Source organism: Elaeis guineensis, chromosome 2 (genome assembly GCF_000442705.2).
Source record: "Elaeis guineensis isolate ETL-2024a chromosome 2, EG11, whole genome shotgun sequence".
NCBI classification, from domain to species: Eukaryota; Viridiplantae; Streptophyta; class Magnoliopsida; order Arecales; family Arecaceae; genus Elaeis; species Elaeis guineensis.
This window is the reverse complement of record NC_025994.2, coordinates 14563079-14587090: the sequence shown is the minus strand read 5'-3', so window position 1 is coordinate 14587090 and position 24012 is coordinate 14563079. Positions and strand designations below refer to the sequence as shown.

At 37.7% G+C, this 24012-nt stretch overlaps 1 protein-coding gene across 4 annotated transcripts; it reads left to right on the top strand.

Annotated features, from left to right (window-relative positions):
* The first annotated feature begins 4361 nt into the window (after positions 1–4361).
* On the top strand, positions 4362–23070 carry LOC105059761 (protein ETHYLENE-INSENSITIVE 2). Of its 4 annotated transcripts, none has more exons than XM_010943216.4 (8): positions 4362–4588; positions 5226–6136; positions 6900–6986; positions 7642–7752; positions 7845–8057; positions 9193–9375; positions 18340–20991; positions 22504–23070. In XM_010943216.4, the coding sequence occupies exons 2-8, from the start codon at positions 5912–5914 to the stop codon at positions 22882–22884; spliced, it is 3852 nt and encodes a 1283-aa protein (XP_010941518.1). In that variant the 5' UTR covers positions 4362–4588; positions 5226–5911; the 3' UTR covers positions 22885–23070. The 4 variants fall into 4 exon arrangements, with proteins under 4 accessions (XP_010941518.1, XP_010941527.1, XP_019711199.1 ...); XM_019855640.3 differs by lacking the exon at positions 4362–4588 and adding an exon at positions 4730–4878; XM_010943225.4 differs by lacking the exon at positions 7845–8057.
* The last annotated feature ends 942 nt before the right edge of the window (positions 23071–24012 follow it).

The window sequence follows — 24012 nt, the reverse complement described above, 5'->3', positions numbered from 1 at the left end:
AATCTTATATAAATATTTAAAATTTTTAATAAATAATTAATATAAAATTAAATATATATCCGTCCCCATCAATATGTTTCTATTGTCAGTTACAGTACAGTTTATATGCTGCCTTTTTTTGGAGAGATTTGCTCTCTCTTTTTTTTTTTCTTTTTTTCTTTTTGCCACCTACTGTTACCTTTATTGGGTTTATATTCTCTGTTCAGAGTCTGTATTCAAGTCCTTTTGTTCTACTTTACGTCCTTTGTTGGGTTCCTTTGTTCCAATATGTATTGTCTTTACCGTGTTCGGGTCCTTGCTCCGTCTCTGAGGGAATCATTTCTGGGCCTATCTTGCAATACATACACTATCTGTTTCAGATATTTGTTTTTATATAAATTCATATGTTTTACCAAAAAAGTATTAATAAATAACTATTTTATATATAAAATGACTTTATTACCCTTTTACATTAATATTCCTGAAAACATATATAAAAATGCAGCTCTATTCGATAAAACTAGATGCTAGATTTTTTAAAGGTAGTAATGTGAAAGATATATGGCGTCAAATTATACTAAAAAATGTTATTTGTTAATGTAATTAGATAAAAAGTTTAATGGATGGATATCCATGCAAAAACGGATGATTTGAGGTACTTATGCCAGAAACCCACCAAAAAAAAAAAACTTAACATCCAACCAACATAAAATAATCTAAATTGTTATTTAAATAGTCTAAAAATAGAAATACAAAATATCTACAGTTTTATAATTTGAAATATGTAATACATATAAAAATAATTTGGTAAGGTCAATTTTGGAAACTTGGTTACACTGATCTACTTAAAAACTAAGCCAAGTCTCTTAAAAAAAGAGGGAAAAATTAGCGAATTTTGCTAAGTTGGATCACCAAGTTTTGAGTTAGATTGCTTACAATTGAGCTATCAAATAACTAACCCAATCAAAAATCCTCTTGATTCTATTTAGGGGGTATTTGATTGAGGAGAGTAGAGGTCTGAAATCGAAATCAGAATGAGTGACTCTCATTCCAACAGTTTGATTGGGAGGAGTCTCAGTTCGATTTCGATTTCAGGATAGAATGGAAATGGCTCAATCTATACAGAACTCAATCTCTACTCTCCTCTATGGATTTAAATTTTCATTCTAATTTTGATTCCGATTCTGATTTCGATCACGAACCAAACGCTTTGGAGGATTTGACCATTTCGATTATGATTCCAAGCCATTTCGATTCTCATTTTCATTCCAATTTCGATTACAAACCAAACATCCTCTGATATTAGATAAACCTTGAGTTGGATTGCCAAGATTTAAAACACCTGTAAATGCTACCTACATCATTGATGGGAACCAAAGAACAATGGTACATATTTTGCTACCGTTACTAGCATCACCGGGAAGGTTTACCATATCATAGATTCCCAGCATTTGAAATGGTATATTCCTGTGGATAGTTTAGGTTAATTAGCTTCCCAATAATATGCTTCCAGGCAGTCAATACTCTACAGTTTAAGTCATAGAAAATCTCTCGATCATCATCATCATCTTCATCATATATATATATATATATATATATATATGGTAGATTTTGATATGCTGAAAAATATGTAGATGAAATTCTCTATTCATTTAAAGCCAATGTTTTTAGCAAATTGAGTGTTGCTTAGATTAGAAAATTGATCGAACTTCTTAGGTACCTCCATTGTAAGATTTTTTCTATAAATAGTGTTATAGAGGACTCATATTTTATGGGTTTGCAAGATACCAAAGACAAAGCGGCAGATGGGCAAAACTCAACTTTACAGCTGCCACTTTAGAAAGTGGATATGAAGAACCACATGACTAAAAATGGGAACTGTTTTATCCATTAATTGAAAAAAAAAAAAAAGAGAAAACCATAGATGAGACACATTAAGAATGATGTTCAAATAGGTGTACTGAAATAATGGATATAAAATATGAATTTCTCTGAGAAACACAATAGGAAACTAGTCATCAACCCAACATGGTTTTGATATAAATATGGCAAAAATGCCATTATGGGTAGTATGTGACTGTTGCATTATATATTTGATTGGTTTTACAAATAGAAAAGAAAAAAGAAGATTTCAAATTACCATCCTCGTCACACCTAATAATCTCAATGAAAGTTGCTAGATCCCTGGTTGCACTTCTTTAAAAAAAAAATTTTAAAGGAAAACATCTGTTGGCCCAAACTTCAAATGTTTGATTATTGCATCAGCAATCATTGGTTTTCTTTTTCCATATGCTGTTATTTCTCCAGGTTTCACCGGTACAAGTTGGTGATACAGAGCACCTTCCATTTATTTTGAAGATAATAGGCAATAATGGAAAGTACAGATGAATCCGCCTCACTCTCCGCAAGGTAATAAACTAACCTAAATTTGCTCGTGCAAAATCTCGATCTAGATTTGCCCCTGGAGGTGGAACCCTCGATGGTACAAATCATAAGCGGAGACTCAGACTGCAGTCAAGACAAATGCTAATGCCAAATCCCATCTAGCCTATAATTTTCTCTAGTTTCCCGCGTAGTAGAAGCCAGCCATAAAATTCCAACCCCAAAAATAGCATGGAAGAGCCATTTGGTTCACGAGAAAAATTTATAAAGTATTATTTTTAAAAAATTAATTTTTAAAAATATAATATTTAAAAAAATAATTTTAACATATTTGATTGACAATGAAAAATAGTTTATTACAGAATAATTTATATTTATTTAAATATTTATTTTTTTATAAAAATAATATAAAATACTTATTATATCTTTAATAGATATAAAATTATATCTTTTCATTTCAAACTTTATATAAATATTAATATTATATTTATATTAATATAAATATAATATTAATATAATATAATATAACATTAAATCATTTAGATCATACCAACTTGTTATATTTATATAATACTAATACATATATTAATATAAATATTAATAATAACTTATTATATTTTTATATTTCAATTTAAATATTAATATAATATTATAATATTATTTATATTAATATAATATAAAAGGATAGTATTAAAAAATATTTTGAAAAAAAGAGACTTCCAATTCTTATCCCATGAAAATTTCAAAAATTTATCTTCTTTATGAATTTTTTTCTATAAAATATAAGAATTATATTTTCATGGAATAATTTTTTTTCAATCTCTCTCTTTGAAAAACTTCAATCAATTAAGAAAAATTTTTTTTATTTCTTAGAGATCATATTTTTCTCCTCCAATTTCTGTAAACCAAATAAGACAGTAGAGTGCTTAGCTTGCTGCTTGCGACTAATGCCATTAGTGATAAGCACATGAAAAATGACATCTACGGCCCTGTCTATAAACTACCTCCACAGCAAAATTACTGGCAAATGCACATCCAAGACCAATGAAACATGCATCTATGTTGGGCAATAATAGTCGTAACTGGTACGAAGTCATATCATTTCCAAATGATTAATTATATTATCTAGCGCCATTAAAAAAAATAAAATTCAAACATCTACCATGCACATGCCATCAAAGGATTGGTCACTGGTGGGATAGTCTCAAATAAAGTCAGTGTATTAGATGGCAAGATTAGTCTGGAATGCACCAATTCTAACTTGGGACTTGTTGTGGTAGAGCTATTTTTTAATACTAGAATTGAGTGCTAATCGTTTTTTCTCAAATAATATCTACCTTTTGTCAAATTACCTCTTGACCGTACTAGAAAATGAACAAAGCAACATATGATATTTTATTTTATCTTTTATTAGTAGTTATCTAACTTCTAGGGCAGCTAATTGGAAGGCAGATAGAATGGTTAGCGGGTAGATAGAATGGCAGCATCCAGTCCACAAACCCTATCACGGGATATATCACACGTTAGCGTCGGCCACCGCACCCAGCCCCTTGACCCTCGGCTTTCCCTTTCTTAGCCCCAACCACACACACATGTCCCTATTATTTTACTACCCAATTATAGACATAAACAAAGAGAATCTCACGCGGCCCAGAACATTCACCAAACACTTTCCCGACGCTACGTGGACACATGTGAACGGTCCAGCTTCACTTGACTCCACGTCGGTCTGGGAGGGTGTAGGTGATGGTTTTGCGTTGCTGGGGATTAACGGTGAACGAATGATAGGGAGCGGGTTGGGGGAAGAGTCCGGTGTCAGTCTGCCACAGAAAGCCAAGCATGTATCAACATACCACCAAACAGGGGACGGCAACTCAGATCACGAGCCGTCCGTTGTGCAAGGAGTGGTCTTCCTTGGGCTTAGGAGGGTCGCGCCGCTCCGGTAATAGTGAGCCAAGAATCTTCCCGAAAAAATTAAAATATAAGTAAAAAATAAATATAAAACAAGAAGGAAGAGAGAGAGAGAGAGAGAATCCTTCGAGTTGATGGTCATCTCTCCTGTTGGAGCTTCTCTTCTACTCCTCTTCTTCCTCCCCTCCTCGGAAAAGCTTTTCTTCGAGGGTGGCGGTGGATGCCGCCGGCGGTGGTGGCGGTGGACGTTCCCTGCGGTCTCTCGCTCTTTCTGTCAACGGTGGTCGATTATTTCCGGTGGTGGGGCAGACTCGAGGTAGACTGCGCAATCCCATATGTCTTTTGTTTTCTTTCTAGATAGTGTTTGGATTTGATCTGTGAGGCTTGAAACTGCGAAAATCTTGTTCACCGGTTTGTGGGGGAGTTTTATGGCCAATAGGAGAAGAGAGTATGGTTTGACCGAGGTCGTAGGAGTGTTTATTTCTCCCAGATCTTTTTGTTCTGCTTCTATTCTTTTCCTCTTTCTTTGCCTTGCTTTTAAATGACTGATCGATACTTGCTTGGTTGGGCTTTTCGAAAACTTGAAGTGGATTGGGACTAAGATTGGTTGGTTCCTGTTTCTAGCTTTTTCTTGTTTATTGGATGTTGATTGTTGTGATTTGTAAGTCAAAAGAAAGATTTTTAAGTATGTTTGTGATAGGTTTTATCTTCTATTTTGCCTCTTCTTCACCTTCTTTAGATCAGTGGATGGAGTACTGTGGATACTCTTTTTTCAGTGTGTTCTTAATATATAAAAAAAAGGCAATTTTGAAGTGGCCAAGATTCCGAATTTGGAGCAATTGAATGTCTTCTTTAAATCGAGTTCTGAAATTGTTTATCGTGGAATCTTTGCTCATTCTGTCGCTTAATATTATTTACCAATTTTCAGTCCATGATCGTTAATTTTACTGCAGGTGAATCAAATTAGGCAGAGATACTTGGAGGATCCTTGACTTTGGAGACATTCTGCGCACGACCTCAGGATTCCGTGATTTGTTGCGGTGAAAGTTTTTTGGATGACTCGAAGACTTGCTTGCATTCTGTTGCAACTTTACTGATGGAAGATGCTTGGGATCTTCCTCAGCCAAATCCCAGTAGTTTAGTTGGTGGGATCTTGCCTGATTGAGGTCATGTAAGGAAACAGAAGTAAGGTGTGTGCGCTTAAAAAATTCAGCCTTCGAGGTGGCTGTCATTTCTGGAGAGGTTTTGAAGATATAACTTCAGCTTTCTGTGGAAAGCTTACTTAGTTAATGAGCATCCTAACAGAATTTTGAGCATGACGAGCTGTTAGGTTGTAGTTTCATAACTGGACTGGAGGAGTTTATGTGATTTGACATTGCTCAGGCATGGTCATGTTTTCTGTCTCCCACTCTTCTTAGAAGATAGGGGATGTCTGACTGTGGAAGTTTTCTTTTGGTAAATTATCCATTAGAGGAAATGTTGTTTAGATTCACCTTAGACTGAAATAACTTATCATTAATATCTTAGTTTGAGGCTGTGCCACTTTTTTCAAATTGATACTTGGTTGAAAGTATCTTTGTTTGCTCAGAGTTGTGGATAGTAGTGTTATCCTGCCAGTGATTGCCCAGCCACGGAAACTATGGCGTCAGGGGGAGCAGTGCCTCATCTTTTCCCGTCTATTGGACCTGCACTTATGATTTCTATGGGATACATTGACCTTGGAAAGTGGGTGGCAGCTGTGGAGGGTGGGGCCCGCTTTGGATATGATCTCATATTACTAGTTCTCTTTTTCAATTTCGCTGCCATTTTGTGCCAGTACCTTGCAACTTGCATTGGTATGATCACTGGAAAGAATCTTGCAGAGGTAATTAATTTTCCTTTTTTAATCCAAAATATAGTAATATCTTGCTTGCTGAAACCTGTTCTACCACCAACTAAATGTGCTGCTATCTAAATGATGGTTAAATTTGGTGCTAAAATGCTTCCTATTGTGGTATTATAAATTGTTAGCCTAAACAAATGCATTAACCATATTGTGACAAAGCATCCCCTCATGCACGAAAGGAGGAAAATGACAAAGAATATAAAAAGAGATTGCTCGAGAGGAATTCCCGAATCCTACATACGAAGAATCTGGCACTTAAATGTAGATGACACTCTTACCTTATTTGACCTGAATAAAAATTATCCCATGAAAGAGTACATTGATTTTGCAGGATTTCTTTTTTTTTTAGCATGTGGCAAGTATTGTTAATAGCTTGAGGCAAAGATTCAAATCTTGAGGATTGATACTGTACTGAAGGCTGCTCAGTGTGATACAGTCCTTGTTTCAGGGATATACTTTGGTACAAAATGAGTGAAAAGAAGAAAAAGTGTATCTATTTTTACAGGGTTGTGTGCCTTGATATGGTCTTGTATGGCATGATATGAGCTAGTGTATGTGATGGCCCTATCATGCCAGCATATGGCCAGTGTGTGGGGGTACACATGAGATTTTAGTCCTTGTTTCTTAGCAATTGAAACTCATGAGCCAACATTCCTGTCATGTGGCTGCATTATCTTCTGACTTCTCTTTATTACTTGAATGTGCTAAAAATCTGTTCCATTTCCATGTTTTTTGTGCAAAGATTTGCAGAGAGGAGTATTGCAGGCCAGCATGCATAACACTTGGACTCCAAGCAGAGTTTTCCATGATTACTTCAGACCTGACTACGGTATTTGATGTTTTTCATTAAATTGTCATGCACCTGCTTCATTTATGCTTTTCCTGAAGGGTTTTCTTTTTTTGCCTTTTGGTTTTCAATAATAGTGGAACTGGAAGGCCAACTAAGGTGTCATTTGGCATCACTTATATTTTTCTGTTTTCAGAGATAAAAAATAGAAATTTTGATTCTTTTTTTACATTTTTTATAAACATGTTTGTTATAATACTTATTTTGAAAAATATAAACATGGTGGTAGTGATGGCTGTGGAGGTAGTGTGGTGGCAACAGCAATAGTTGTATGTCAGAGATGGTAAAAATGATGGTGACGACGTTATTGTGGAGGCGATCGAGGTGGTGCTGGCAAAGTTGATGGTGGAGGTGGTGGTGGTGGTATCAGTGGTAGTAGTAAAAATGAGTTTCTTATTTTCAAAAATTTTAAATGTAAGGATTTCTTACTTTTAGTTTTTCTAGATATGATAATGTTGACTTTTGGAAAGTAGAAAATAGAAACAATAACACTAAACATGTTCTGTCTTTGGTTTCTGTGTTTTTGTTTTTAAAAATAGAAAACAAGAAATAATAGTGCTACCACGCAAGCTCTAAGTTTCACAATTTTTTTCCACAGATGATGAGGTTTTGAGTTACCTTCTGTTTAATATTGCAGATTTTGGGCATTGCATATGGACTCAATCTTCTACTTGGGGTTGATCTGGTCACATGTATCTGTTTTGCTGCAATTGGTGCTGTTTTACTTCCCTTTTTTGTCACTGTTTTGGTAGGATTTCTACTGGCATTCCTTTTACATTAATCTTTTAACAGCATCAAAATGCAAAAAATTTAATACCTGTGATGCTTCTTGAGATGCAGGACAACCGAATAGCAGAAACATTATATGTAATCATAGCAGGCCTTGCTTTGCTACTCTATGTGCTTGGGGTATTAATTAGTCAACCAGAAATTCCTCTTGTGATGAATGTGATTTTTCCTAAGTTGAGCGGTGAGAGTGCATACTCACTCATGGCTCTTCTTGGTGCAAATATAATGGCGCACAATTTTTACATACACTCTTCAATTGTACAGGTGAATTTTAAGAGTTGACTGTCTTTTCTTAAAACTTCTCATTAACTTGCAATCGGAACTCATTAAACTCTGATATCTTTTGAATATCACAGAATTTATTGGTGACTGTTCTTTGGTTCTAATTTACCACGATGCTTACACTCAATTTTACATTACCCATTGTTGTCACAGCATGTTCCTGAAATGGACTTTGATCTACTTCATTTGTCAGAGTGGTTGCTCGGATACTGCATGAAATAGGAGTGCTATTTAATGTTTTTTCTCTCTTGGAAGTATAAAAGATCAATTGCTTAGGATTTTCATCCTGGAAAATGTTTGAGCACAGCCTAGATCGAAACGTATTGCATGTTGTTTTTTTATGAATTGTTTGGTTACAATGTCTCATACAAGACAATAAACACCAAATCTTATTTTGTATTGGATGTTCTTAGATTAAAAATCAGAGATTAAAAGGAAAACAGACCTGCTCAAACTAACTCAAAACCCTAAAGGTAGTTATACACATGGAATCACTTTTTTATCACCAAATCCGCATCTCAGATTCCATTCTTATGTTCATTTTTTGGAGAAGGAGAAGCAGCCAGGGTTTTCTTTTTTCTTTTCTTTTTTTTTTTCCTCTTCTTTTTGCAAGTTAGTATTCTATGCAAGTCATTATTTAATAGCATCCAGACAAACTTTGCTGCCAGGGAACTGTTGTTGCATTATTATCTTTCAACATGCATGAGAAGCACGAGTGATATCTTATGTGAACTGACTTTATCAGTTTGTTTACATATTTCTTGACATATATGCAGCTTTTCACTATTGTTTATTCATATTTATCATCCATAAGACCATACTCCTCAACATATGTGCAGCTGTTTAATATTGTTTAGCTTTCATATCTATTATCCATAAGGCCACAATTGTACATATTAAGGCAGTTCCAGAACTTACACATTAAATATTCATCCCTATCCTGAAGCTATATACATTCTCTTGTGTCTGGTTTTTGGTTTTTGAAAATGATTCAGTTCACAGGTTGATTTAATCTTTATTGTGCACTTTGTTCTCATGCCAACATCTTCTCAATTTATGCTCAAAGATTTTGCTTCCAAAATTGATAATTATTTAATGGCAATTCACCTTTGTGCAGCGGCAGAGAAGACTCCCAAATGTAGCTTTGAATGCTTTGTTTCATGACCATTTTTTTGCCATTCTGTTCATTTTTACTGGCATTTTTCTGGTGAACTACGTGCTGATGAACTCAGCAGCTGTGGTGTTCAGCAATGCAGACATTGTGCTTAACTTCCAAGATGTTTCTTTGCTGATGGACCAGGTTCATATTCCTTCCTTGCTATTAGCTTCTTGTAGCTAAGTATGGATGATAATTGTTGGTTTCGCTTGTTACAACAACTAATTTGCCACTAAACATCTTGTGATTTTTTTAACTGAAAACAAAATATTGAACTAGTTATGTACAAGATTATATTTTTACAATTCCTTTTCTTGGTGGCTTCTATTCACAGGTTTGATCTTTTCTTCAATACCAGTACCCTTGCTTTAGATTTAATAGTGATTGTGAGTTTATTTGCTCTCCAATTGCTGCTAGTTTGATATATATTTATTGGTTTTTTCATAAGATAAGCTTGGTCAACTTGCAACTGATAGGGCTGTCTCAGCTAGATAGAGTTGCAGTTGGGCCAGGCTTGGTTGGGGCTTTTTGCTGTGTGGGCCCAGCCCAGAGAAGATTTTCGGGTTTTGGGTTGGGTCCAAAGGAGATATTTTGAGCATTGGACTAGGCCTGGGCCTAAAAAAAAAATTTCCAAGTTTCGGCCAAACGTAACTCGATACCAAAGCTGAACCCTATCCAAACCCTGGATGGGCTTGACCCAACGAAGCCTAATTGGGCTGAAAAGCTCAGCCTAGCCCAAATCCTGAATCCAAATCCACTTAGGAAAGGAAACGAGGGGCCTAGCTGCACCACTATCTACTGCATCCTCGCTACACTATGCAAAATGTGTGTGTGTGTGTGTGAGAGAGAGAGAGAGAGAGAGATGAGAAGAGATTGAGAGTGAGAAATTGGGGGAGAGAGAGAGAAAGGGAGGAGAGAGAGAAATCTTGAGAGAGCAGGGGAGCAGAGAGTTTGGGAGAGAGACATCGGGAGAGAGAAGGGGAGAACACTATGGAGGAGTAAGAGAGGAGAGATATTAGGAGGTGAGAGAGGGGAAGCTATTGTTAGGGGGAGAGAGAGAGAAGAGAGAAGAGAAATCTAGAGACCGGAGGGGGGAGAGAGAGAGAAAGAGAGAGAGAGAGTGGCAAAGAAAGTGGGACTTGGGTGGGTGGGTGTTATTAGGCTTGGGATTGGCTAGGCTAGGCTGGGCTCTAGTCATACTTCAGGTTAAGCTCGGGTCTGGCTGAAAATTATTTTGGGCTCTATGATCCAAATCTGATTTCGCTTAGGCTAGCCCCAAAATTGACCTAGAGTACGTCCAGCTCGATGGATCTGGGATCAAGTTCCAACCCTACAACTAGAAGAATGGTTCCAAGCCCCATTAGTTGATAAAATTCAAATGGGCTAGTGCTTGCTCACTAGTCTTGATTCTTGGCAATGAGGTCCGCCGAATAGGTATCGGACTCATATTGGCCAGCTGCTGATATGATGCTTGGTACACCTTGGCATGGAAATTTGTGTACAGTAATTTGATTGGATTCTTGTCTAATTTGTGGTTATAACTTTTTTTTTTAATCATGAAGTGAAATTGGTGTAGACCAACTAATGTACTTCAGTAAAAACACATGCAAACGAATTGATTTTAATGTATTTAAAGTGTAAAATACATACTAATATCTAAACTCTGGTGGAGTGTTGATGTGGCTCGTAGATATCGGGATCATAATAGTATTCTAGATGAGCTTCACACCAATGCTCCAAGATGTCAATATTGCGATAGGCCTTAATGATCCTTCATAGTCCATTGGATAGCTATTTTGGAAGGGGTCATCCGTATGACTCTGAGGTAAGGCTAGCCATATGAAGATGTTAATAGCAAAATCCGATGGAAAGATGGCTGAGCTTACAAAGGATGGTAACTGCTCAAGTATGATGCCACAAATGATCCATGATAGGCTACTGATATGGAATAGGATTTGATATGCCACTCGAAATCAGATGCGTGTAGGGATCCTACTCCACATGCAATGTCATCTGCCGAAGCAATATCCTTTTGAATGGCCATGAGGAGCCTTCTTCTGTATGCAATGGTATTTCTTGTGGGCTCTACCAAAGTGTGCACTATAGTTTCTATCTTGTGTGGCATGAGTAAACTGAGATTCATAGTGAATTGAAGACCATTCTGGGGCCGTAAGTCATACGCTATGATGTCCAATGCCCTGCACCTCCTTGGCCATCAAATGCATCATCGCTTGAACTGTTGTAACAACTTAGGGCCTCACCAATAAGGCTAGTCAGAAGGTATTATTTGGATTTTTTGATTTTGTATAAGTACCCAAGATCTATCCAGTGTATAGTTGAAGTAGAACCAAACACACCAACATGGCCCTTACATACTCCCGTTGTTTAAGCCTTGACATCCTCTATAAGCTAAAGGTTCAAATTCATTTAAATTCAATCACAAATATCACGATCAGCTTGTGGTTAATCCTAATGGACCCATGCTATTGTGTGCCTCAGTCCGTATAGGTCATGAGCCAGGTTCGCTCTGATATCATTTATAAAAATCCAGGGCCTCACCCAAAAAGGTTAGCCATGAGGTATTATTTGGGTTTCTTGTCTCTATATAAATATCCAATATCTATCCACTGCATAGCCAATGTGGGACTAAATACACCCGCATAATCTTTACGACTATCGTTGCTGGTATTACATGATGATCTGCAAAATCGGTCATCAAATAGCTCATCGGTCTCCTATTCAAAGTGAATGGATTCCTAGAGTCTCTCCAGAGAAGATGCAATGCCTTTTCTTAGCCTTCTTTGCTAGCTTGAACAACTCCTTGCTTTGGCTCTGTTGGAAGGATTGATTGTGCCCTCCACCTTGAGTAGACTGGTTACCATGATGGCCTCTTGTTAACATCTCTTGTTCAAATTGTTGGGATGATGTCTTTGACATGAAGCTATGCACCAATTAGCTCCCACTCAACCCCCATGGCTGATCGGTTGGAACTGAGTATGAAATATGTCATTCTACCTATTACTTTGCATCCATTATAGCCTCTCTGATTGCGAAACCAACTGCTTGAGGAGATGATTCTAGCTCATCAAGCTCTGGCTCCTATTTTGGCCCTCAAGCCACCCAATCATCGGATTCTCTTAATCATGCATGAAATCATTGTGAAGTGGGTTGTTGTACTTCAGCTCGACTTCCTGTTCAATGCACCTCAGTCGTAAACATAGATTGCAGTGGGCGTACACAAGATTGTTTAGTTACTTTTGCGTTAGAGTTTCTTTGTTAGCTATGGATGAGGATGAAGATGGACCAATTGTGCTCACAGCTATTGGAGGAGACCGTCAGTGAGAGGATCCGAATTGCCAGCTATATTAGGTTCTTGGATGACAGGCAAAAGTGGATCTACCATTTACTTGCAAAAGCATTTAAGAAAACTAAATATCAAACACTACTAAATTCTAATTGTCTAATATTGAAGTAATACTTTTGGTCCAAATCTTAAAATACCTAGACTCATCTATTTGTTTGCTATAGTTGGCTGGTCACTGAAGATGCTTGAGCAGTTGAATCCTTTCTAAACATTTCCTTTTGTGGAAAGATATATTATTATAGGACATGAATTATTTATACGAGTTGATAAAGTTGACAAGGTTAACTCACCTTTCCAGATATAGGGCAGCGACTTTCATATCAGACTCCATGTTATCAATTACATTGTGCAAGACAACCAAAAACTACTCATCCATACCTATCCTAGGGACGAGGGTTCAAATAGTAGGCTATCAATACAGTTAGCTATTGATTTAGCATAATAGTTGTACTCAAAACACATAATAGTATAGGACAAATAAATATATGAGTAAAATTACCTACTAGATGCAACTTCCTATCTATTTGAGAGCCCATCTTTAGTCGATGATGTCAATATCAATGATCGTCGACTTACAACCAGATCTCGTGCCAGCTATGAGTTGGTATGCTCCTGTACCGGGTCCGAACCGACATGAAAATGAGGGATGAACTGGGGAGGAAAAGAGAGAGAAAGAGAGAGGGGGAGGGAGGAAGATGGAGGGAAGGAAAGAGAGGTCAATAGAGACATCGGCGGTGGCCATCAGAGAGCCGTTGAGGCCTTTCGGGCTCTGCGGTCCTCCGCGAGAGAAAATGCAAGAAGAGAGAGATAGAGAGGGGAAAGGAGAGATGAGGAGGAAGCGAAAGGCAGCAGAGAGTTCACTAGAGAGCCGTCGAGTGGCCGTCAAATGGCCCAAAATAGACCCATGGCTGTCGTGGGGCTATTTTGGGTCGTCCAGCAGCCACCCGGCGGCCTCCCTACCATCTTCCGCTCCCTCTTCTCTCCCTTTTCCTCTCTATCTCTCTCTCTTCTCGCATTTCGTGGAGGATCGAGAGCCTCGAAGGCCTCGGCGGGCCACCACCGGTGTTTTCCTTTCCTTCCCTTCCCTCCTTTCTCTCTCTTCCTCTCTTTCCTCCTCCCTCTCTCGATCTTCGCCAGCGTTTTGAATCTAATGCCCAAATTGCTATAGTTAGCCATGGTACGGTTCGGCATGCCTCGAACTATCCGATTTGGAGCGGTTTGGCAAACCCTGTCGATAAGCTTTTAGGGCAGTTCGGCAAACTCTGTCAATATGCTTTTGCGCATGCCTAAGGTTTGCCTCTCTAATTTCGGTCATAGGAGCCATCATCATTTCATAGAGGAAGCCCATCTAGGGATATTATCTTTCGCTATCTACTGCTTTCAGACTGCATATAATGGCTTGATGGCCTTCTTGTTGGCCTGCTACCAAAATTATTGGCTCATCACCAAGCCCTCCATGTAACTCCCCACAGTGCCAACTTAGACATGCTTTCTTGCCATTCGACATTAATGACCATCTGATGCAGGCCTGCTTTCTTCTCAATGGGGATATTTAGTGCAATGTAGTTCATACTTCATAGCAAACTATGTGACTGATGGCCTTAAGATGTCACCTTCTGTGTACTTTCTCATCAAAGCAAGTATCCATGTGGGGTTATATACGAATTGTATGATATTTTAGGCTGGCTTCACAATTTGCTTGACTGTGCAAATCTTCCCGAATGTCCATCAAGATGAGATCAATGCAATGTATAGCACATAAAGTCTAGAATATTTGTAGCCAGCTGTCCATCAAGATGTCCTTGATAGCCCTATATTATGGCCCATTATCAATGCCAACCTACATGATGTTGTACTCTCCAATCTAATCAATCACTTTCTCCATCAGTCTAAGGATCTACTAAGCATCATGCACTTGATTGGAAGCATCAATCGACTCGTGGAAGGAAATCTTTATATCACAGTAGGGCAGAAAGTTGATGATGCTTCGGAATATATCCAACCATCCCATGTCACAGTCAACCCATATATGTCCCACTTACTTTGGTAGGAGGCTATCCAATTCTGCAACTCCTTATGGCTCCATAGAAGATTGCCGTAGATATTTTCAGCTCTGGATCTACACTTGGTTTGGTGCTTTAGATGGAGGTGATTGTAGACTGATGGTATGTATTGTTTGCCGCATCAGCCAAGATATGGCTGAAATGGAACTATGATGTAGTGGCTCTTCTCATGTCCTTGTCCCTGATTAGCATGGTGTCTATCCTTGAATCTTTGCTCAAGAAGGCACGTGGATTTAGATCATGAATATTGCCTTTTAGAGGCATCTTCCTAGAGGATTTCTTCCCTTTCCTGCCACCAAGGACCCCAAGCATGGATGCTAACACTATGACTGGCAATGTCGTTTGGCTAGCATTGGTCATTCAGGCTCACCAAGATGGCATTATGAATCTGCACCTCCTCATTCAGTATGGACTCCTTAGTGCCCTCCGAATTCTTGGAGTGATATGATGGTGGTTGTACTATCGAGCATTCTATCTTCACCTTCTTCTCACTAGTCTTTTGTTTCATTGCCTTGAAATCAGTGAAGTACTTCTAAGCTGTTGGACCTCCTACAATATATCAAGTATGCGGATATATCAGGGTAACCATCAGCTAGATGTTGCATCAACCTAGTTACTCCTCCCTTGAATTTTGTGCTATACTAGTTGCATCTCCAACAGTACTGGTCTAAGAGCATTTGCTTATGCTCCCAACTAATATTACACTCTAGATCCTATATAGATCCATTTCTGCAAGTTTATCAAGAACATTCCAAATTAGCCCAGAAAAATAATTATACATTATCTATATGTAATACAAATTTTTATAATTTCTAGTTTCTACACTTAATTGAATAATTTTAACTATTTTTAATTAATATATTAATATTAAAATATAAATATCTCAAAAAATATTTAAATTCCAAATAATGTAGAATCCTAATAAGGATGCTACATATATTTTTATCTTAAGAGTATTGTTATTTAATTAATTTTTTAAAATAGTGAATTTTCATTGTAATAAAAAAATTAGTTTTGTATTTCAGAAAATACTTCTGAATTATCCATATTTAATACTAATTTTTATTTTTTATTATTTAAATATATTTTAATTACTTTTATTTAAAATACTTTTAAATATAAAATATTCAGAAAATTATTTTGACTTTAAATTGGTACATCAATTTACTTAGAATGCTGCATATATTTTTCCCAACTTGTGAGTATGCGCAAAATACTACTGATTTTTTATGTTATTCAGATTTGGGTCTATATCACATGGGCATCATCGTGACAAAAGTTAAATAAATTGACACCAAATTTTGGTAGGGAGTAGCATGCATGTTTCCGATCATGCTACTGAATTTTATTGGTTTTTTGACAATTATTTTTTTGCTTTTTAATTCAAATATATATTTTTAATTTTAGAAATTATATAGTTAATGAAAAATCATCATTTTGGTCGTATCATGTAGATCAGCTATGGATCTACAACTTATGATGAAATCATGCCAAAATCAAAAAAATCTGGTGGGATCTTTCTTTATTTTCCTATTTTATTGCCGATTTTCAGCCTATAAACAAAAAAAAAAAAAGGTGAAATGAGGAGGGGGAGAGGCTCAGTACCTAATTTTATCTTGGATTTAGCTCAAATGTTGGAAACTTGGCATTTTCCCCCTGTTTTCAAAATTAAAAAAAAAATGAGAGTGGGGCCGAGAAGGCATGGGAGGCCTTCTCAGCCCATGCCTTCTCAGCCTTCCTCTTCCCTCTTCTATTATTGAAGCAAGAGGACGTGGAGCCTGAATTGACCATGAACCGGTGCGAACCAGATGGTTAGCACTTATCCCACTTCGAACTGTCCAGTTCAGAGTAGTTCACCTATTGTTCGAACGGAAGGGGCAATTGGCCTAGTTCATCCATCATATGGTTCAATAGCACCCCGAATCGGATAGTTTGAGGTGGTACAACGAACCTTGATTAACAACCTATCATTATGACTTATTGCTTGATGATTATGCATCTCTTGAAAAGACAAGCAATGGCCTATTTTACACTTAGAATCATGGTTGTTTAATTTATAATTTTAATTGTTTTGATTTTTTTGGGTCATGAAATAGAGTTGAAATACAGTTGAAGTATTTATGAGTGATTTTACTTAATATAATAAATGGAGTCAAATTAATGGATTTAAAGTACAAAATACATATTGACATCTAAAATTTTGTGGAGTGTCTATGCCCCTCATTGATGTCGGTATCATGATCATAGTTTGGGCTTGGGATATTACTCCAAGCTTCTAAGTAAGCTGCCCCATATGCGTACATCCCATAATGCATGCCAGATAGATAACCACCCTAATACCGTTCCTCTATATGATATTAGGCTGGTGATCCATAAGTTGCATGAGGCTGTAGAGGATAGCACCCACTCAAATATGATGCCTTGGATGGACGATATCCATACGGGTCATGGCTTCGCAATGTGGAATAGGATCTAGCATATGACTTGGATCGTGATAAGTCCAAGGATCTTGCTCTATGTGCAAGGTCATCTGCAGCAGCAATATCATATCTAAAATGATCTCAAGGGGCTTGTCTCCTGTATGCAATGATATCCCCATGTCAATGGTTTGTAAGCTGAAGTTAGGAGAGTTGAGGATGACAATTAGATCTAACATTAGGAATAGACGGCAAATGCATGTTTTCTTCACAATGAATATGAAGTTATTGTGATTAATCTAAGATAATGACTGATAGTGTTCATGTTGAGGAACTTGAGGTGCCATTACTAAAGAATTGTTGATAATGCAATGAAAGACTAGTGGAGGCCAAAACCTGGTTTGTGCAAATAAAGTCTTTGACCCTTTTATATAACGTGTTATTGTAGTGCATAGTTGACCAGTGTATCAATTACATACAGTTACGTCATATATGTGACAACATCTCAGCAGTTTCTTCACAGCTTCACTGTAGCAGATGGAATATGGTTATGGGTTGTAGAAGTTCATTTGTGACCTAAGAAAGCATATACACTTTGTGTTAGAAAGTGACGAATATTTGGTTCATTTTGAATTCCAACTTGACCTTTTATCACATGTCAGATCCTATTCCTTAGTTGTCACAGGGATAAGAGAGGGATATGGCTTAGGTTTGAAGGTAGGTCTTACTAGGTTATCAATTAACTGTTTATTATCAAGTTGTGCTCAGTGAAGAGGCAACAGATCTTAGCAGGGGTTCGGCACATTCTGCTGAGTGACTGAGCAGCAAATAATAAGCGAGGAGGCTGAAATGGCAGATCTGCACTCCTTAGAACATCAAGCTTCAATATAATTTCAGGTTCTATTATTAAAAAAAAAGTTTATGCTGAGACTGAGTTGCATTTTTGCTAAAATAAGTCATAGATATTCAATTCCTTCTTTGTCATGTAGTTTGTTTGGGCTAATGGACTTTCTAGGCATGTTGGGACTGTTGCTTTGATATATGTGTTCACAAGATTATGACACCCAAATCCTGTTTGGTTAGCACCTTCTCCTTTTCTTTTCTATCTTTCATTTCTGCTTAGCAGAATAGATCTTTTAATAGATTCTGGTAGGTTAAATCATTTGACATGGTTGAACTTTCAAATTGTTATTCATAGCAAATAATTCATCCGAATTGTGTTAACTGACTCATTGCATCTATATATGTTGATTCTCTCTTGCAGATATTTAGGACTCCAATAGCACCAATGGCATTTTTTCTGGTCCTTCTCTGCTCTAGTCAGGTCACAACTTTAACATGGAATATTGGTGGGCAAGTGGTATTGCAACATTTTTTTGGCATAAAGCTACCTCTGCCGGTTCATCACGTGTTAGTTAAGGCTCTCACTATCATCTCAGGCCTCTATTGTGCAAAGAGTGCAGGAATTGAAGGAATGTATCAATTGCTTATTTTCTGCCAAGTTATACAGGCTATGCTTCTTCCATCTTCTGTGATTCCTCTTTTCCGGGTTGCATCATCAAGATTAATAATGGGAGCTTTCAAAATCTCTTGGTATCTTGAAATCCTGGCTTTGTTTACATTTTTTGGGATGCTTGCCTCAAATGTTATTTTTGTCGTAGAAATGTTATTTGGAAATAGCAGCTGGATCAATAACATGAGGGGAAGTACAGGAAGCAGTCTGATAGCCCCATATACTGCTCTCCTACTCATTTGTTGTACTTCCATTATTTTTACGCTATATCTGGCTGTTACACCACTAAAATCTGCGAGTGAGGGGCCAGAGGCACAGATATGGACCTTGCATTCTCAGAAAGATAAGTTGGAGGTTGCCAAGGGCAGAGAAGAAAATGATCTAGATAACATTACATTTGATGAAGATCAGGGGTCTGCAGTAGAACCTGTCTTGGAAAGTTCCCTGGAGGGTGTTCCTGATAAATCAGTTCATGAATTCAATGTTGAAATGTCTGAGACATCTATTGATTCTGACCATGATACTCATCGGTCTTCTTATGGTCCAAACATTAGTTCTACTTGTACTTCCCCATCACATCATCCCGAAGAATTGAAGTCTGCAGTTGAACCTGACTTACTGGAAATCACAGATAGAGTTTCTGCTAGTGGCTTGCCAGATGCAGGTATTGTGCAGAGGGTTGAGTCCAAGTATCCGGTGGAAAAGGATGTCAGAGTGGAAACAGATGTTCGCATGGATAAAGATGATGGAGGTGCTTTGGAGGCTGAAGGCTCCCTTAGAGGAGCTTTGCCAACTTCAACCTCTGATGGTCCTGGATCCTTTAGTAGTGTCATGGAAAAAGGTTATGATGGAGGTAATGGCAGTGGAAGCCTGTCAAAATTGTCTGGATTGGGTCGCTCAGCACGACGTCAATTAGCTGCAATTTTGGATGAGTTTTGGGGTAATCTGTTTGATTTTCATGGGAAGCTAACTCAAGAAGCAAGTACAAAAAAACTGGATATTTTGTTGGGATTAGATTTCAAAGTAGTGGGTTCTGGCAAAATGAATAGCTCAGGAGCAGAATTGTCCAAGAATTTCTTTACAGATGCAGATAGAGGAGCGGTTTTCTCAGCAATCTCAAGGGACTTCAGCTCTCCCAAACAGAAGAAAGATTCAACTATTGAGTTACCCTATGGGCTTCAAATGGGATCCGCATCCTGGTCTCAGAATATGCAAGTATTGAACACAGATATGCAAAACTCAAGCAGCAACCTACTTGATCCCAGTGAAAAGCTCTGTTCTAGTTTGCACTTGCCTCAACTTTCTGATAATTGGGATTATCAGCCGGCTACAATACATGGTTATCAGATAGCATCCTATCTCAAAGGGATTGGTTCCGGCAGAACTCCCTATTCCTCAAGCATTTCACTAGAACCAATGCCAACTCCCAGGTCAGCTGCATCCTTTATTCCGAATTTCAGAGATTCGGTTATGTATACTCAAGGGCAAAATGGACTTGGTTCAATGGGAACATCTGGTCTGCAAAGCCCAACAGCATCTCGAATTGGCAGAATGCCGGTGGAAATGCCTTACTATGACCCTTCCCTGGTTGAAAGTAGTGAAAATTTTGGCCCTTCAGCCTCCACAAAGAAATACCATAGTTCACCTGATATTTCTGCACTCATTGCTGCTAGCAGGAATTCCTTGTTGAATGGGGGAAAATGGGGTGGTCCTATTGGCCCTCATCCATTCCTGGGTAGGATGACATCTGAGAAATCACAATATTTGAACTGCACCTCTAGAGCTGGAGGTCCACTGGCATTTGATGAGCTTTCTCCCCAGCTTCATAGGGATGTGTTCTCTTTACAGTCAAATTTGAATCCGGAAATGAAATCTCTTTGGTCTAGACAACCATTCGAACAATTGTTTGGTATGGTAAGCCCAGACCAGAGTAGAGGGGATGGAGGAATTGCTCCCAGATCCAGCATAGCTCCCAACAAAGACACTCTCTCTCATGTGGAACCAGAAACCAGCCTTCTTCAATCTCTTCAACATTGTATCAGGAAACTCCTAAAATTGGAGGGATCAGATTGGCTGTTTAGACAAAATGGTGGGTCCGATGAGGAGCTAATTGATCGAGTTGCTGCAACTGAGAAATATCTACATGATAATGGCAGGAATGAGGTATACATGAGTGACCATCATTTGTCTGCTGATCAAAGGGCCAGTGCAGACCAGAGGAGTGAAGAGGCAGATACCCCTTACATTTTGTCATTGCCCAATTGTGGAAATGGTTGCATATGGCGACCAGCCCTGGTTGTGAGTTTTGGTGTGTGGTGCATACACCGGATTTTAGAACTATCACTCGTGGAGAGTCGGCCAGAGCTATGGGGCAAATATACTTATGTTCTTAATCGCCTTCAGGTAAAACCCTCAAAACCATGACTTGCCATATTTGTTTTTCTTATGAATGTGAACTCAGTGTAATGGCTGATTTGATGTGCGTGCATTGAAGCTTGAATGCCTGTGAAGAAGGATTTGTAGCTATCTGTTATAAGTATTTTCTTCATGTGTTTTACTAACAGTTTTCCTTATTTTTAAGTATGGAAGTAAAAGAAGAGTTTTTTTTCTTAGTAGCATGTCTAGTTTATTTATTCTGGCAGCAGTGGAATCACTCTGGCTTCTTTGCAAGCATAGATTTATGCAGAAGCTTGATGCAATTTTTCCACCTTTGAGTTTTTCTACAAATCATGAGAAGTTTGTGTAAGCATTTAGACTCATTCAAACTCCTTAATGCTGACAATGGTGTTACAATACAATATGATCTTCTGAATGAAGTGGCTGCTTTGCATGTCATCTCATTGTATTTTGCACAGCAAAATACATAAGCAGTAGCATGAAAGCACGTTCTCACTCTCAAACATGAGTAAAACTTGATTGCGCTGCTAGTTGGCTTGCTTATTATGCTTCTTTTTGGATGAGGTTATTGTATATCTTTTAGATTTAAGTCAGCTTGATTTCTCTTCCTTAATGTAGTTTGGCTTTGGTTTCTTATGCTGTACTTACAGGGGCTTCGATAGCCAGACTTCCTACACTGCTGCTTGTTGACCTTTAATTTTGTAGCATATCTTTTAGTGAATAAGTATCAGAAGAGCTGTAAGGGTTGCACAAATTAAAGTGATGGAAAATCAATTAAGATGGTATGGCCATGTACAATGCAGATTTGAGGAGGCTCTTGTACTGAAGGTGACAAGAAAAGGAGGGGAAGATTAAAAGGTAATATGGATGGAAGTTGTAGGGAAGGATGGAGAAACTTGGAATAACATTAACAGTGGCCCTAAGTTGGAATGCTTGGCAAATGAGGATCTGTATAGCCGAGCCCAAATAGTTGGGAAAGGGTTAATTATTATGATTTATGCTTATGATTTTGTGGTGGTCTAAGTCTACCAAGAAAAGGGAAGGCTATGTAATTGCATTGTTACCATTGTATGCCTTTGCCATTTTGACTGGGTTAACATTGGTAAATCAAACCATCTGAATGGAAAAAAAAAAGGGGGGGGGGGGGGGGAGAGACAACCACACCTCCTAGAACTTGCAGTGATTTGGGTTTTATTCTAATTTCTAACCAATGGCAAGAGTGCATTAGTGTTCCTTCTTTGTTTGTGAATCTTTTTGACATGTCCACTGAGGCAAATGCCCACCAAATTGGGTGTAGATTGTTAATTCAAGGAATGCCTTTTGCATTTTTCACCTACTAAATTTTGCTCGTACTGTTTGGATCTAATGGAATGCTTGTCCGTTGTACTATCAGTTCCTGTTACACTTTCACAATCTGTTTTGGTTGTTGTAGTACCCAATAATTTTCCCTTCTCTCTTCTTTACTTAGCAGGCTCTACACATTGATATTTCATATTTTTATTTTCTAAATTAATTCAGGGAATTCTTGATCCTGCATTTTCCAAGCCTCGTCATCCGATTAGCTGCTGCTCATGTCTTGAAAGACCAGCAAAATATATGAAGAGCTTCAACCAGTCACAGCAGAATGGGCTGTTATGTACCATTGAAAAATTGGTCAATGAATCCTTCACAACAGCAAGTATGATTCTCGAGATCATCAAGGATGTGGAGATTGCAGTGTCTGGCCGCAAGGGCCGGACTGGCACTGCAGCAGGTGATGTTGCATTTCCCAAAGGAAAAGAGAACCTGGCATCTGTATTAAAGCGCTATAAGCGTCGGCTCTCAAACAGGTTTTCTGGGAACCATGAAGGCACTTCATCCTGCAGGATCCCTTCACCTGCTACTTCCTCAGTTTTATAGGATGCAGAATGTTTCTTTTGCTACTTCATGCATCATGGGTTTTTTCATTGAAAAACATTTTAAGGTTCAAGGATCATTGATCTTTGCCCTTTCCAAGTTTCAACTAAATGTATGTTGTATAAAAGTTACAGAACAGTGATTGCAGCAGAAAGAAGGGTCAAGGAAATATAGGAACTACTTTTTTCATTTTTTTTCTTGTGACTTTCTTGTTTCAGATTTTTTTGGTTTACCCTTCACTTGGAGAGAAACGGGCCTTTTCATGATAAGGTAACGCAGTTTTGTTTTCTTTTTTTTATATTATGTAATATCCTTGCAGTTACACTTGGGGACACCCAGACCTTTTTACATTCCAATGGAAGTAAGATATATTTCTACTGCACTTGATTGATAATTTGTTTTCTTTTTGCATTGCACTCTCCTATAGTAATCTTGGTATCATAATAGTATCCTGGATGACCAGCCGGTGTTCTTTGAGTTACTAAAATTTCTACAAATGTCTGTTTTTCACTTTGCCGGACAGTTTTCTGAGATTATTTAGTAATCCATGAATTTTGCATCATTCACTGATAATATTGCATAATTGAGATATAGGTTATTATCATTCTTTTGTCTTAGTCCATGTTTTTCCAAGTTTTTATCATAAACCTGATTGGAGATTTATAACTTAGTTTGTGTGATTTTATTTTATATATCATTCTTTTGTTTTCACCCAATTCGTCCACTCTTTTGCTGACTTTCATTTCCCATATTCTGCAGTCTCCATTTGCCAATTGATCCCAGTGACTGATCTTACTATGTACTGAATGCTTGTTCCTAATTAGGCTAATTTTTTGTTGGGCTAGATAGAGTAGTCACTGAGAAAATGAAACTGTGACATGATCTCCTATGGAAATGGACAATAATGTGCTGTTCTGTGATTACAATTCATGGGGATGGTTGGTCTGTCTGCTGGTGAATTGTTACGTTGCTTATCGTTGCACTTAAATGCATATGCTAAAAATTAAAAAGCCTTAGCGGGGTGCCGATATATGCTAAGACATGGCAACAATGTTGTCTGCATTTAGTAGGATTAAATTTCTTGCATGTTCTCTGGTCAATTGTAATTCTCTCATCAATGAATAATAAACT

Bases quoted from the DNA above. Each gene is read 5' to 3' on its own strand.
- LOC105059761 (XM_010943216.4), top strand. From the start codon at position 5,912: ATGGCGTCAGGGGGAGCAGTGCCTCATCTTTTCCCGTCTATTGGACCT. The intron at 6,987-7,641 runs GTATTTGATGTT...TTAATATTGCAG, and splicing joins TTACTTCAGACCTGACTACG to ATTTTGGGCATTGCATATGG. The intron at 20,992-22,503 runs GTAAAACCCTCA...AAATTAATTCAG, and splicing joins ATGTTCTTAATCGCCTTCAG to GGAATTCTTGATCCTGCATT.